Below are 16637 nucleotides of genomic sequence, written 5' to 3' on the forward strand. Positions count from 1 at the left end.
CTTTTTCCTGCTTTCAAACTCCATCTGAAATATCTCTTCTCCTCGGGTCTGGAGCCTGCCAGCCTTTGGTCCCCTGCTACATGCTCTCCTGCTTCTGAGGACTGGGACTGGGTGAATAGCTTCTCTGGTTTGCCAAGTTATCCTGCAGAACCTTGTCAGCCTCCATAATAGTATTAAGCCAGTCTTAATAATAAATCTGTTTCTCTCTACCCTTCTTTGTGTACATTTGAGCTCATAAGCATGCACGCACACACACACAGAGACAATACACATATCCTGCAGGGTCTATTTCTCTCGAGAGCCCTGAAACAGTGGTTGGTCAATCCTCCAGAGCACAGACAGGAACAATCAATCCCCACTTTACAGAGGAAAATGAGGGGGCCTGGAAAAAGAAGTCTGGTAAAGGCAGACAGACTGGTAAATATGTGACTCTTTGATCTGTTCTGTGGGAAACTAGTAATGACTCCCGGTAGTATGCAGGACAACTGACTTTCAGATAGGCAGTCTTATTTCGAATTGGCATATAACTAGAGACATTATTTTAGGGAATACATAGAAGGCATTTTTTATGACATGATTTTTTAAATATTTATTTATTTTCCCTTTTCTTGCCTTGATTTTTCGTTGTTAGTTATTATTATTGTTGTTATTGATGTTGTTGTTAGGAGAGAGAGAGAAATGGAGAGGAGGGGAAGACAAAGAGGGGGAGAGAGAGACACCTGCAGACCTGCTTCACCGCCTGTGAAGCGACTCCCCTGCAGGTGGGGAGCCGGGACATAGAAGACATTTTTTTAGGAGTTTATTCACACAAGATGGGGGTGGGGAGAACACCCCACAGCATCACTTTGGCACATGGGCTGCTGAAGATTGAACTTCGAACCTCACGCTTCTAAGATTAGTGCCCTACTTACTCACTGTACCACCTCCCCTCCCAGAAAATATTCCTATACTAGTAAAATGGCAGCAAATTTATTCCAATACCAGTGACCTAGAATTCTGTTAGTTGTTGAGATCCAGCTCAAGATTTTTGTTGTTGTTGTTGTTGTTGTTACCTTCCCTCCTCCCTCCTTCCCCCCACCAGGGCACTACTCAGTTCTGGCTATGGTGGTGCTGGGATTGAACCTGGGACTTTGGAGCCTCAGGCACAAAAGTCTGTTGTATAAACCATTGTGCCCCCAGTTTGATTTTTTTTCCATATCTATATTTGCCTATCTGGATTCCAAATACCACTCTTTCCTACTCCCCCCACCCCAACCCCAATACTAAACCAATGACCCGAACTGCTCACCATCAGCTCGGCTCTGAGCTAGAATGGTCACCATTTCACCTTTGGGGATTTCTAACAGGTAGAGAACAGCATCTTCCCGAACCAGCCCTCTGAAATCTTGCGTGTTCACCTGGTAGGAAGAACCAACAGGATGAAAAAAATCAATATATAAGAAAAGCATGGTTAAGCACACATGTTACAGTGCACAAGGACTCAGGTTCAAGCCCTCAGTCCCTACCTGCAAGGGGAAAGCTTTGGGAGTGGTGAAGCAGTATTGCAGGTGTCTCTCTGTCTCTCCCTCTCTATCACTCCCTTCATTCCTGATTTCTGGCTTTCTCTATCCAATAAATAGATTATCTTTAATTTTCTCTATCCAATAAATAAATTATCTTTAATTTTTAAAAAAGGAGATCTTTAAAAGCCATCTGAACTTTATAGCTACTTTTATCAACAAAGTCTGTCCAGAGTAAAACTGAGATGTGCAGTAGAGAAGTATGTGGCAGCCCTACCCAGGCCTTCATGGATCCCCACTGGGGGACTGGGCTGGGGGGAGGGGCACAAGAAGGCAGCACACAGTTCTGGAACAATCACAGGAAGGCAATAAGGAGTGGTGGGGTCTATGGCAAAACAGTGTGCTGATCCAGTTTGAATAGTCAAACTGGCTCAGAAATAAGGGTTCTAATCAACTGCATCTTTCTCCTCTAGCTTTTAACACTCAGAAGATGTTTTTAGGAAACTGAAGTACATTCATCCTCAGTGACAGACCTTTAACCCAACATATAGGATTAGATACTTAAACTTCTGGCATATTCATTTCTGATAAGATTTTCACAGCATTTATTCCCCATGATTTGAATACAGCTATAAATACCTTCGAGTAGGTGAGTTTGAAAGCAAACATTGCAATGCAACACAAAGAAAAGGCTGTTGTGAAATCATCTTTAAAGCCCTGGTTAATATATATATATTACTAATAAGTTAAATGCAAAACTTAAAAAGAAAAAAAAATGCAAAACTTACAGTACCTAGTATTACTGAAGTGAAAAGGCCCAAAGTAAATAGATAGTCAAGCCAAGCAGGAAAATACATTTATCTATGTTACTGATAAGGCATGTATTCCACAGCACCCTCATTCTTCCATTTCACATGTCAGGCTGTCACCTTTACAAAAGGGAAAGGCACATCTAAAAACCCACTACAGGGTTGTATTGTTATATGGAAAAATGGGAAATGTTATGCATATACAAACTACTGTATTTACTGTCGAATGTAAAACATTAATTCCCCAGAAAGAAATTTTTAAAAAGTAAATAAAAAATGAATATAAAAATAATAATAAATAAATAAATGAAAGCCATGTTGAAACCCCCTTACAGAACACATTGAACTTTAGTTCTCCATGACAGATCTGTGGAATGTAATGATCAGATTATTGTCTGTGCATCCAGAATCTTTTAGGTAAAGGGCAACCTAACCAGACTTGTGTGTTTAGTTAACACTTCCACAGGGAAATCTGGGATACAAATTTTTTTTTTTCCCTCCAGGGTTATTGCTGGGCTTGGTGCCTGCACCATGAATCCACCACTCCTGGAGGCCATTTTTTCCCCCTTTTTGTTGCCCTAGTTGTTGCTGCTTCGTTGCGGTTATTATTGCCATTGTTGACGTTGCTTTGTTGTTGGATAGGACAGAGAGAAATGGAGAGAGGAGGGGAAGACAGAGAGAGAGGGGAGAGAAAGATAGACACCTGCAGACCTGCTTCACCGCCCGTGGAGCGACTCCCCTGCAGGTGGGGAGCCGGGGGTTCGAACCGGGATCCTTACTCCGGTCCCTGCGCTTTGCGCCACGTGCGCTTAACCCACTGCGCCACCGCCCAACTCCCTGGGATACAAATTTTAACAGTTATGGAAGGAAACACACACTAAGCCACACACCTCCCAAGTAGGAGTTCCCTTCTCAAAAAGAAAAGAAATTTAAAAAGCCACTATGGGGGAAGGGTAATTAGTATATGTGTGCTAACATCATGGTGGTGAAAATGGAACATGGAAGCAAAATAAAGGTGGGGTGGGAAGGCCAAGGCAGAACCAGAATACCAGAAGGTTATGTTGTTTTGATGCAAGTCCTCTTTCATTATCTATTTAGCAGCCTATAGAGTCTGGCTGGGTCTGCCATGAGCCTGAAGAAGATTCTGTATCAGCTACAACTTAACGAATGTTAACAGCCTCCCTGTCCCACTACGCAAGTTTGATCTTTTCTCCCTTTTGGAGAACTAAGGGATCCTTTTGTCATCAACAGTAACTGTATTCACACCCCAGAATGAGGATCATCTATTGGCCTGACCTCTTCATGGGATGATTGCAAAAGAAGCTGATTCCCACAGCTTCTTCCTTGTTCACCAGGGTGATGAAAAGAAACAAAACACTCTCTCAAGTATAACTGCTGGGCAGCAGTGGAAATAATACTTTTTTTTTTTTAATTTGGAGGTTAATGGTGTACAGTACAGTTGTTGACACACAGGTACAATTTCTCATCTAACCAAGATAGGTGTCAGCAGAACACTTTCACCCCTGAGGCTCCAAAGTCCCAGGTTCAATCCCTAGCACCATCATAAACCAGAGCTGAGCTGTGTTCTGGTTAAAAAAACAAATCATTCATTAATTAAATTTCTTTATCATAAAACAAGTTGAACTTTAACTAAAGGGCCAGGTAAGGTAGAGAAAGAAAAAACAGTGAGGCAGAGAGAGGGAGGGAGGGAGAGAGAGGGAGAGATAGAGAGAGAGATACAGGGGGAGAGAGGAAAGAGAGACAGAGAGAATGTGTTGGAAGTGAGAATCAAACCTGGGTTGTGCACATGGCAAAGCAGCAAACTACCCATTTGAGTTATCTTGTCAGTCAGATAAAAAAAATTACCAGGGGCCGGGCGGTGGCACACTGGGTTAAGTGCATGTGGCGCAAAGTGCAAGGACCAGCGTAAGGATACTGGTTCCAGGCCCCGGCTCCCCACCTGGAGGGGAGTAGCTTCACAGGCGGTGAAGCAGGTCTGCAGGTGTCTATCTTTCTCTCCCCCTCTCTGTCTTCCCCTCCTCTCACCATTTCTCTCTGTCCTATCCAACAATGAATGACATCAACAATGGCAATAATAATAACCACAATGAGGCTACAACAATATGGCAACAAAAGGGGGAAAAAATGGCCTCCAGGAGCAGTGGAATCACAGTGCAGGCACCGAGCCCAGAAATAACCCTGGAGGAAAAAAAATTAAAATTACCCTACACCTACAGAAATATAATCTTTGACAAAGGTGCCCAGACTATTAAATGGGGAAAGCAGAGTCTTCAACAAATGGTGTTGGAAAAAATGGGCTGAAACATGCAGAAGAATGAAACTGAACCACTATATTTCTCCAAACACAAAAGTAAATTCCAAGTGGATCAAGGACCTGGGTGTTCAGAAACTATCAGATACTTAGAAAAAAAATATTGACAGAACTCTTTTCTGCATAAATGTTAAAGACATCTTCAATGAAACAAAACCAGTTACAAAGAAGAATAAGGCAAGTATAAACCTATGGGACTACATTAAATTAAAAAGCTTCTGCACAGCAAAAGGAACCACTACCCAAACCAAGAGACCCCTCACAGAATGGGAGATCTTTACATGCCATACACCAGACCCCATCCAAAAATGAGGAGAGGACATGAACAGAATATTCACCACAGAAGAGATCTGAAAGGCCGAGAAACACATGAAAAAATGCTCCAAGTCACTGATTTTCAGAGAAATTCAAATAAAGACAACAATGAGATATCACTTTACTCCTGTGAGAATGTCATACATCAGAAAAGGTAGCAGCAACAAATGCTGAGAGGTTGTGGGGACAAAGGAACCCTCCTGCACTGCTGGTGGGAATGTCAACTGGTCCAACCCCTGTGGAGAGCAGTCTGGACAACTCTCAGAAGGCTAGAAGTGGACCTACTCTATGACCCTGCAATTCCTCTCCTGGGGATATATCCTAAGGAACCCAACATACACATCCAAAAAAACTTGTGTATACCTATGTTCACAGCAGCACAATCTGTAATAGCCCAAACCTGGAAGCAACCCAGGTGTCCAACAACAGATGAGTGGCTGAGCAAGTTGTGGTATATATACATAATGGAATACTACTCGGCTATCAAAAATGGTGATTTCACCATCTTCAGCCCATTTTGGATGGAGTTTGAAGAAAGCATATTAAGTGGGAGTTGGGCAGTAGTGCAGCGGGTTAAGCGCAGGTGGCACCAAGTGCAAGGACCAGCATAAGGATCCCGGTTTGAGCCCCTGGCTCCCCACCTGCAGGGGAGTCACTTCACAGGTGGTGAAGCAGGTCTGCAGGTGTCTATCTCTCCACCTCTCTGTCTTCCCCTCCTCTCTCCATTTCTCTCTGTCCAATCCAACAACAATGACACCAACAATAATAACTACAACAATAAAAAAACAAAAACAAGGACAACAAAAGGGAATAAACAAATATTTTTTAAAAAAGAAATCATGTTAAGTGAAATAAGTTAAAATAAGTCAGAAAGAGAAGGATGAATATGGAATGATCTCACTCTCAGGCAGAAGTTGAAAAACAAGATCAGAAGAGAAAATACAAGTAGAACCTGAACTGGAGTTGGTGTATTGCACCAAAGTAAAAGACTCTGGGGTGGATGGGTGGCTAGAGTACAGGTCCAAAAAGGATGACAGAGGACCTAGTGAGGGTTGTTGTTATGTGGAAAACTGAGAAATGTTATGCATGTACTAGCTATTATATTTACTGTCAACTGTAAAACATTAATCTCCCAATAAAGAAATTTAAAAAATAAAATAAAATTAACAAGGGATTCCCCTGGCTCAACAATTTGAGATGTACCTAACACACTGAGCAGCAGTGATTCATTATTCTCCAAGGGTGAAAAAGAATGGACATTGTTGACCCTCCTGCTGTGAGCCAAGAACTCTACCAGCACCTCTTATGAGTGTTCTGTAGTCTAATCTTCCCAGGGTCCCTACAAAGCAGGTATTCTTCTCCAAAGTGAATAAACTCGACACAAACAGAAATGTTGTGATAGGATTCAAATGGGGCTGATACTAACATCTGATATCAACACCCATCTTTGTTTAGTCACAACCAGGTCCTTGCCAGTGCTGCTGCTCAGCTATAAGGAAGGATGAACCCTAGTCTCTCACTACAATGTGGATATGGAGGGAGAGGAAAGTGGAAGCTGAGGTAGAGGAGGTTATGATAAGCAAAACAAGCCAACAGGATATAGGCAAGTGCCAGATACTCTCAATCATGTAGAATATAAAGGAACATGCAAAATCAATTGAAAACAAAGAACTGATGTGAGCACTGGGCAGTAGAAGAGAGATACTGGTACACTGGTGGGGGCTGATATGTAATACAGACTGAGGAGAGATGAAGTTGTGCCCCTAAAACTCAAAGTCTTAAAAACAAACTTTATCCCCTCGATGCCCTCAAGAAAACCTGGCAGAGGAATAAACAATAAATCAATGTTTACAAAGTGTTTGACAGGTCTTTTACCTGGGCCTTTAGTTAAAGTCCAACTTGTTTTATGGTAAAGAAAGTTAATGAATGATTTTTCTTTCCTTTTTTTAAAATTTATTTATAAAAAGGAAACACTGACAAAACCATAGGATAAGAGGGGTACAACTCCACACAATTCCCACCACCAGAAGTCCGTATCCCATCTCCTTCCTTGATAGCTTTCCTATTCTTTATCCCTCTGGGAGTATGGACCCAAGGTCATTGTGGGATGCAGAAGGTGGAAGGTCTGGCTTCTGTGACTGCTTCCCCGCTGAACATGGATGTTGACAGGTCAATCCATACTCCCAGCCTGTCTCTCTCTTTTCCTGGATTCGGTGTACTGCACCAAAGTAAAAGACTCTGGGGTGGAGGGTGGGGGTGGGGGAGTAGAGTTCCAAAAAAGAAGACAGAGGACCTAGTGGGGGTTGTATTGTTATGTGGAAAACTGAGAAAGGTCATGCATGTACTAGCTATTGTATTTACTGTTGACTGTCAAACATTAATCTCCCAATAGAGAAATTTAAAAAAATAATAAAATTATCAGAAGCAACCAATAGCACAGCTATATACAAGATACTGGGTACTGTACTGCAAACCCTAACAAAAGGACTTTTCAAAGTTAATCCAATTACCAATTAATGTGATGATAACATTAACTATCGATTGTCTTTTTGAACCCTAAGACAGCAGGAACCTCATATCTCCACTATAGAGCCTCTACTTACCCCAGTCCTGGAACCCTTGGATAGGGCCCACTTTCCCGTATGCCTCTCCCAATCCATATCAAATAATATTGCATCTGCCAATCACAACCTAACCAACGCAACGATGGCCACCTCAACATGTTTCACTTCAGACTGTGTCCAGAGACTTCTCGTGTGGAATGACAACCCTTCAGCTTCATTACTCGGGTGAGACCTTTCCTTTCATAGTATACTCTAATTCTATCTCAGGTGGTTCACTTTCTAACAAAGTCCCAAAACCTAGAAATACACCAGTTTCTGTGACAGAGAGCATATGATCACACATATCTGTAAACTACTGCAAAATATATACCTGAAAGCAGAAGTACACTAGAGTACCCCCTAACACTTCCTCTCCACTATTCCAAGCTTTGGGTCCATGATTGCTCAACAATTTGTTTGGCTTCGTATGTTAACTCTCTTTTCAGTCACCAGGTTCCAGATGTCATCAGGATGCCGGCCAGGCTTCCCTGGATTGAAGACCCCACCAATGTGTCCTGGAGCCCCGCTTCCCCAGAGACACACCCTACTAGGGAAAGAGAGAGGCAGACTGGGAGTATGGACCGGCCAGTCAACACCCATGTTCAGCGGGGAAGCAATTACAGAAGCCAGACCTTCTACCTTCTGCAACCCACAATGACCCTGGGTCCATGCTCCCAGAGGGATAGAGAATGGGAAAGCTATCAGGGGAGGGGGTGGGATATGGAGAATGGGTGGTGGGAATTGTGTGGAATTGTACCCCTCCTACCCTATGGTTTTGTTAATTAATCCTTTCTTAAATAAAAAAGAAAAAAAACACACACAAAAAAATAATAATAAAATTAATCAAAGATTCCCTTTGCTTGACACACAGCTCATCTTAGGTTTATGATGGTGCTAGGGATTGAACCAGGGTCTTAGGAGCCTCAGGCAGGAAATTCTTTTGCAGAATCACTGTGCTATCTCCCCCACTTTAAACAAATTAATAAAAATCTTTGCAAGCTCCCATTGACACAGGGATGAGTTTTGGGTTCCAGGATTGAGGAATGCACTCTAGGAGAGCAGAAGCCTTACTGCAAGGCATCAATGAAGGTGCAGATGTTTGATTTCCCTTAAGAAAAGCCATAGAGGGTCCCCCCTCTCCTCTAGAATCTCCAGATTCAGGGCTGAGCATTCCTTACCTTCAGAATCTGGTCCCCTTCTTGAAGTCCTTCTTGTTCTGCTGAGGTCCCCTCCTGAATGCCAGCCACAAAGATCCCGACATCATTGCCACCAGCCAACCGAAGGCCCACACTGTCGCCCTTCTTGAACCTCACCATTTTGGTATTGGGTCTGAAATGCGTTCAGTTTCAGAACAGACAGAGATTTTTTAATTGTATATAAACGGGCCAACTTGAGCAGTGAGAGATACAATCCTGTGGCCTATACAGTGACTTATACCTCAAAAGGCTCTCTCTCTGCCCTCCCATAACCTATTAATTTGATCTTCCTCAAGACTGTGAGATGAGCACTAGTTGGCCCACATAATTACTGAAAAAGGAGAAATATAAGATGTTGCCTTTACTTATTTAAAAAGAAGGAAGAAGGGCCAGAAGTAGGAGGGCCAGCTGGGAATTGGCAAAGTGGCTGGAGCACTGGACCTGGGAATATAAGGTTTCAAGCTCAACCCTGGTACTTTGCAGGTGCCAGAGTGATTCTCTGGTTTATTCTCCTTCTCCCTTTGTCATAACTAACTAACTAACTAACTAACTAACTAAATAAATAAATCTTTTAATATATATACATAGAATGCATGGAAGGAACTGGCCTGAACCCACTGACATGAAATAAATGTAACTCCTTGCCCTCAAAAAAACAACTAACACACAGAAATGTAATGCTTGTGTCAGCTCATCAAGATTGGAAAGCAAATAAGAAACAGGACCAGGGTTAAAAATGAAGCTATCTGTCGGGAGGTGGTGAAGTGGTAAAGCTTTGGATTCTAAAGCATGAAGTCCTGAGTTTGATCCCTGGCAGCACATGTGCCAGAGTGATGTCTGGTTCTCTCTCTCCTCCCATCTTTCTCATAAATAAATAAAATTTTTAAAATAGGGTCCAGGAAGGATTGCCCTAAGTGAGGGTTGGTTGTTCTTAAGTGCCAAAACATGGTTCTTCCTGTGCAGAGAATGATTAGGACCCTCCCAACAAATGCTGGGCTCACTATGGCACTCCCACGGCAACATCATTAAACATTACTTTAACCCTCTAGTAGGAGTTCTTGTTCTAGCCAACCTCAATATTCAGAGCAACATACTGATTGTTTGTTTTTCCCCACCAGGATTACTGCTGGGGCTTGGTGCCTGCATGGTGAATCCATCACTCCCTGGCAGCCATTATTTACATTTCTATTTTACTTGATAGGACAAACTGAGAGGGGAAGGGAAGATAGAAAGGGAGAGATAAAGAGATACCTGCAAACCTGCTTCACCACATGCGAAGCTTCCCCTACATGTAGAGAGCTGGGGCTTGAATCATATCCTTGAATATGATAGCATGTGTGCTCAACCTGGTGCACCACCACAACGTTCCCCAAGAACAACATATTGAAAACATAGCCAGATTATCAAATAAAGTTAACATCCCAAAAATCACCCACATTCATAGTTTGTTTTCCCTACATTTTCCTTCTCATACACACAAACAACAGGGATGGTTTAGAGGTATACAAAACCACTATACTTCTAGGTGTCAATGAAGGAAATGAGTATGGAAGAAGAAAAAGGAAGAGGCATTTCTCTCCTCTCCTGGGTCAACTAGGAATATCAAAGGAGACCACCGCAACAAGACAGGACAAGAACTACTTTGGGAACCACCAAATCACCAGAGCATCCAGAGACCACAGCTCTGCCCAGACCTCCAACTCTATGCAGTTGAAAAACTTCTCTGAAGAACAAGGAATATCAAAGATCACCTAAAACTGCAATAAGATGAGACAGGAACTACTTTGGGAACCCACCAAGTCACCAGTGAATGAAAACATGTGGCTTGTGGACAGAGAGGAGCCTGAGGAGAGATTCCTGGGGCTAAAGCCCATATCTACTCCTGAGAAGCTGGTAACAGTCTGGTAGTCTGCCAGTTGAGGAACCACCTCCAGTCTGTTTTACCAACAAAAAGACTGCTGAAGGGAGGAGAGGGCTCCCATAAGACTCACCAAATGCAATTGTGAATCTCCATTTACTACTGAAGCAGCAGGGAGAGGCCCTGTGCTGACATCAGGGGGCAGAGAACTGACCAGGAAACTCAGGAGAAGATCTACACCCCAGTGGTCTAGCGGTGGGGCTATATAGTGGGAGCCTTTCAACATTGTTCTCCTGATGAGAACATGGTGAATAATTGCCTAAGAACCTACAGACTATAAACGGGACTTGTTCAGAAACTCACAGGGCCCAGCTTGGCAGAGAAGCTGAATTGAGCCGGGAGCTTTAGATCCTTGGGGTGTGGGAGTCTTTTTGCATAATCACTGAGCTATCTCTCTCCCACTCTGCTTTATCTCTTGGTCAGGAGTGAGTGATCAAGCTAATAAACCTACTTATAGATAAAAAGCCCTCAGGCTACCATAGCCTACAGGGAAGAAAAAGAACCAAAGAGTCTTTAACAGCCACTGTGCTTCAACTCAAGAGACTGAGATAACATTGAAACAACTGTTAATTCCCAGAACTGTGAACTCTTACTTAGACACAAGTCAATCCAGGAAAAACTAATCAGTGGACTGAAAAGTACTGAGAGAAGGACCTCATAATACACTACAATAATGGTTAAACCAAGGAGAGACATTAGAGAAATTAACCAGGACAAAAGTCCAGATAAAAGCCCCCCAAAGGCAGAAACAGAAGAACAAGATCAACTTCCAAATGCTAGCTAAGGAATTAGTCACAGGAATGAGGCAAGAGTTTGAAATAATTGTCATAAAAATGCAGAAACAACAAATGAAACAACTCTGAAAGAAAGCACTAACTCTCTTGAGGTAATTAGAAAGCTGAAAGCTGAATAGCTGAGCTAAGAGCACAACTGGCTGAACAAACTAATACAGTATCAGAACAGGGTAACAAAATAGTTGAGCTACAGAAAACAACAGAGGGGAGAAAGAATAGAATAAATGAGGCAGAAAACAGAATTAACAAGATTGAGGATGAACTAGAGAAAACTAAGAAAGAAGTAAGAGATCTCAAAAAGAGATTAAGAGATACTGAAAACACTAACAGAGACCTATGGGATGACTTCAAAAGAAATTATAATATATGCATTACACGCCTACCAGAGGAAGAAAGAGAGGGAGGGGAAGAAAACATTCTACAGGACATAATAGATGAGAACTTCCCTAGTCTAGACAACATAAAAGATATAAATGTTCAAGAAGCCCAGAGGGTCCCAAATAGAATTATCCAAGACTTAAAGACACCAAGGCATATCATATTTAGAATGAAAAGGAGTAAGGATAAAGAAAGGATTCTGAAGGCTTCAAGAGAAAAACCAAGAGTCACTTACAGAGGAAAACCCATAAGATTAGCATATTTCTCCACAAAAGCACTACAGGCCAGGAGAGAATGGCAAGATATCTATCAAGTGCTCAAAGAGAAAGGCTTTCAGCCTAAACCACTGTTTCCTAGACTGTCATTCAGACTAGATGGAGGCATAAAAGCCATCTCAAACAAGTAACAGTTGAAGGAATCAACTGTCACCAAGCCTGCCCTGAAAGAAATTCTGAAAGGTCTCCTATAAACAATAAGATCAATATAAACATATATCAGAACACTCTAAAAACTATAATAATGGCATTAAAATATCTTCAATCTATAATATCAATAAATGTCAATGACCTGAATTCACCTATTAAAAGGCACAGAGAAAAAAAAAAAGGCACAGAGTAGGAAGATGGATCAGAAAACACAACCCAACCATATGTTGTCTGCAGGAATCCCACCTAACTCAACAAGACAAATACAGACTCAAAGTGAAAGGATAGAAAACTACCATACAAGCCAATGGACCACAAAAAAGGGACAGGAATGGCTATGCTCATATCTGACATGATAGACCTTAAAATAAATAAAATTTTAAAAGATAGGTATGGACATTACTTAGTGCTCAGCGGACCAATCAATCAAGAGGACTTAATGATTATCAACATCTATGCACCCAAGGAGAGGCCATCTAAATACATCAAACATATACTGAAAGAGCTACAGCAATATATTAACAACAACACAGCAATAGTAAGGGACTTTGACATCCCACTCTATCAACTTGACAGATTATCCAGGTAGAAAATCATCAAAGAAAGGAAGGAGCTAAATGAAGAGATAGATAAACTAGAACTATCGGACATCTTCACAGTAAAAATGGTGATTTCACTGTTTTCAACTCATCTTGGATGGAGTTTGAAGAAATCATGTTAAGTGAAATAAGTCAGAAACAGAAGGATGAAGATGGGATGATCTCACTCTCAGGTAGAAGTTGAAAAATAAGATCAGAAGAGCAAACACAAGTAGAACCTGAACTGAAATTGACATATTACACCAAAGTAAAAGACTATGGGGTGCGGGGGAGGAGAGAACACAGGTCCAAAAAAGGATAACAGAGGACCTAATGGGGGTTGTATTGTTATATGGAAAACTGGGAAATATTATCCATGTACAAACTATTGTATTTACTGTTGAATGCAAAACATTAATATCCCAATAAAGAAATTAAAAAAAAAAAAAAAGGAAGAAAGAATAAAATATCCAGAAGTTAAAAAAAAAAAAAAAAGCAGAAACAGAAGGATGACTATGGGATGATCTCATTCACAGGCAGAAGTTGAAAACAAGATCAGAAGAGAAAACACTAAGTAGAACTTCGAGGAGTTGGTGTATTGCACCAAAGTAAAAGACTCTGGGGCGGGTAGGTTGGGTGGGGATAGGGGGAGTTCAGGTCCTGAAACAGGATGGCAGAGGACCTAGTAGGGGTTGTATTGTGTAGAAAAATGAGAAATGTTATGCATGTACAAACTATTGTATTTACTATAAACTGTAAAACATTAATCCCCCAATAAAGAAATAAAAAAAGAAAGTAAAAAACATACCCATATATTGCTTCATCCTCAGGACTGGGCCGAAGAAAAGTTCTTGGAGCAGCCTTTGGTTGAGGAACTAAGGATTAAAAAACATCTATCATTATCAGTGTGGACTAGTAGGAGTTTGTCTCTATATACCATGATTTTAAAAAATACAAAAATCCCAGCTTTATACTTTATATAATACATAAGTCATGACTCAAGAAATCTTTAGTCTTTAAAGCAAGGTCTTTTAAGTAAAAGGCATTAACAAGTGGAAAAGATTTTTTGAGAGAAGCAAAATCTCCAAAACAAAGTGCATAATCACATATACAAGAGCTCTAAAACCTTGTCATGGTTTCTTTTTTCTTTTTCGTTTAATGTATGCATGTCAAACCATGTTAACTACAAGGTGGTATGGGCAGGGTTAGGAGGATAAAGCTGTACGGTAAATGCACAATCTGACCTAGGCTCCAGGCACACAACCCTTAATTCCTTCAGAATTTTAAGAATATCTTTTGTATGTTAAAGTGTGGCCAGAGAGATAGGGTAACCCCCCACACACACACCTCCAAACAGACTAAGGCACTGTATTACAGGTTTGGACTCTTCAGCCCCATCCTACATACACTTCTGGGGAGTGGAAAGGAAATGACTGAGTTCAACACCAACAGTCATTGAATTAATCAAATCAACTATGTCTGCACAGTTGTAACCTCCATAGAACCCACTAAACAAATTCAAAGAGATTCTTGGGTGTTGAACACAATGAGGTACTGGTTTATTGGTACATCTCAAGAAGGTGTAGAAGTTTTAAATCCCTTTCTTATGCCATATCCTTTTTTTCTTTATATATATTTTTGTTCCCTGAATTATATACTTATTAAAATGAAAATTGGGGGGGGGGGCTAGGCAGTGGTGTACCAGGTTAAGTGCACGCATCACCATGAGTGAGGACCTTAGTTCAAGCCCCTGGTCCCCACCCACATGGAGGAAGCTTCATGACCATGAAGAAGGGCTGCAGGTATTTCTCTCCCTCTCCACCTCCCTGTCCCCCAATAAAATAATAAACAAACAAACAAACAAATACAGCACAAATAGCCACTTGGAGCAATGGATTCTTAGTACCAGCGGTGGCAGTATTAAAAAAAAGAGGTGGGGGGACTCGGGCAGTAGTGAAGCGGGTTAGGCACAGGCGGCACAAAGCACAAGGACCGGCATAAGGATCCTGGTTTGAGCACCCGGCTCCCCACCTGCAGGGGAGTTGCTTCACAAGCGGTGAAGCAGTTCTGCAGGTGTGTCTACCTTTCTCTCCTCTCTCTGTCTTCCCCTTCTCTTTCTTTCTCTCTGTCCTGTCCAACAACGACGACATCAACTACAACAATAAAACAACAAGGGCAACAAAAGGGAATAAATAAATAAATATTTTTTAAAAAGAGGTGGGGGCAGCCAGTGGGGTGCAACAGGTTAAGTACACAAAGTGCGAAGCACAAGGACACACGCAAAGATCCCACTTCCGGCCCCCGCTCCCCACATGCAGGGGAAGCTTCACAGCAGTGAAACAGATCTGCAGGTGTCTTTCTCTCCTTCTTACTATCTTCAACCCCCCTCAATTTCTCAGTCCTATCAAATGAAAAGTGTATATTAAGGGGGGGGCAGATGTGGTGGGTGGATTCACAGTGCCTGCACAGAGCCCCAGTGACTGAAGCAAGAAATGGAGGCGAAAGGGGGACAGCCTCCAGGGCTATTGCTGGGGCTCAGTGCCTACACTATGAATCCACTGCTCCTGGAGGTCACTTTTCCCATTTTGTTGCCCTTGCTATTGTCATTATTACTATTGTTGTCACTGATGTTGTTGGCTAGGACAGAGAAAAATTGAGAGGGGACAGGAAGACAGAGGGGGGAGAGAAAGATAGATACCTGCAGACCTGCTTCACTGCCCGTGAAGCGACCCCCCCCCCGCAGGTGGGGAGCCAGAGGCTTGAGCGGAGATCCTTACACTGGTCTGTACACTTTGTGCCATGTGTGCTTAGCCCACTGCGCTACTGCCCGACCCCCAAGATGGTTTTTAAAATAACTTCTCTCTCAATTTTCAGTCAGCTTTCGGAGTTAGCAAGCACAGACTTCTCTGAACACAAGTGTCTAGACTGTACCTCACCTGGGGGTTCCTTGCTGGGCTCGGGGCCACCTGCAGCGGCGAGGTCCCCACTGGACTTGAATGGCGTGGGGGTGGCACTCATCCTGGACCACTTGCTCCCGTCCTCCCTTGAACTTAAGCACACATCCTGTTAAGGTCTCATCGTGCAATAGATGCGCAAAGAGCATGTGCGCACATAGCACCTGGTGTGAGCAAGGGGACAGACATGTCATCTTACTTTGGCCTTTCCTTCAGCTTCTCATTGGAAGAATGGTAGTCATAATCGGAATACTGCTGCCGCCTCTCCTCTGGAGAAAATGACCGGTTTGATTCTATTTCTGAGATATCTGGTTTCGAAAAGAAGAACAGCCTTGTGAATTAAATATTGAAGTCCTTACCAGAAATGAGAATCCTCTCCGTTTAAGAAACATAGAAAACGGAAGAAAGTCTGACAGTAAAGGTGCTATTAGTCTAATTGTCTCTCCTTGAAGAAGAAAAATCTGATAGTTTGAAAAGGAAAGGCATGAATTAGTAAAAAGGAAGTCACATTCAGAACACTGGGCTCCTCTTTCATGACACTTTCCATCTTAACAGCTGTGGGAGAGCCAAATGTACTAGCTGGGTCCAACCAGTACTTCTCAAACTTTAATCCAGGTGCAAATCACCTGGACACACAATCACACACAGCACTGCTCAGCTCTGATTTATGATGCTGGAGATTGACCCTGGGACCTGATAGCCTCAGGCATCAAAGGCTTTTGCAGAACCTTTATGCCGCCTCCCAAGCACCACCTGGACACTTGCTAGAATGCAGTCGTTCTGTTACTGGGATTTACAATCCTGGCCGCTCCTCTCTGCTGTTGATGCCACTGCTG

The 16637-nt window shown here is 42.3% G+C and overlaps 1 protein-coding gene across 7 annotated transcripts in view; it reads right to left on the bottom strand.

The window, feature by feature from the left end:
- The window catches only part of TJP2 (tight junction protein 2), a 172986-nt gene that overhangs the window by 22984 nt on the left and 133365 nt on the right, over positions 1 to 16637 (bottom strand). For all 7 annotated transcript variants that reach the window (XM_060199718.1, XM_060199717.1, XM_060199713.1 and 4 more), the window contains 5 exons: positions 16001 to 16109; positions 15784 to 15896; positions 13656 to 13722; positions 8737 to 8887; positions 1289 to 1397 (listed from right to left, as the gene is read on the bottom strand). In XM_060199718.1, coding sequence (XP_060055701.1) covers positions 1289 to 1397; positions 8737 to 8887; positions 13656 to 13722; positions 15784 to 15896; positions 16001 to 16109 — 549 coding nt within the window. The remainder of the gene's footprint in view (positions 1 to 1288; positions 1398 to 8736; positions 8888 to 13655; positions 13723 to 15783; positions 15897 to 16000; positions 16110 to 16637) is intronic.

This window comes from Erinaceus europaeus, chromosome 10 (genome assembly GCF_950295315.1).
Source record: "Erinaceus europaeus chromosome 10, mEriEur2.1, whole genome shotgun sequence".
In the NCBI taxonomy this organism is placed as follows: Eukaryota; Metazoa; Chordata; class Mammalia; order Eulipotyphla; family Erinaceidae; genus Erinaceus; species Erinaceus europaeus.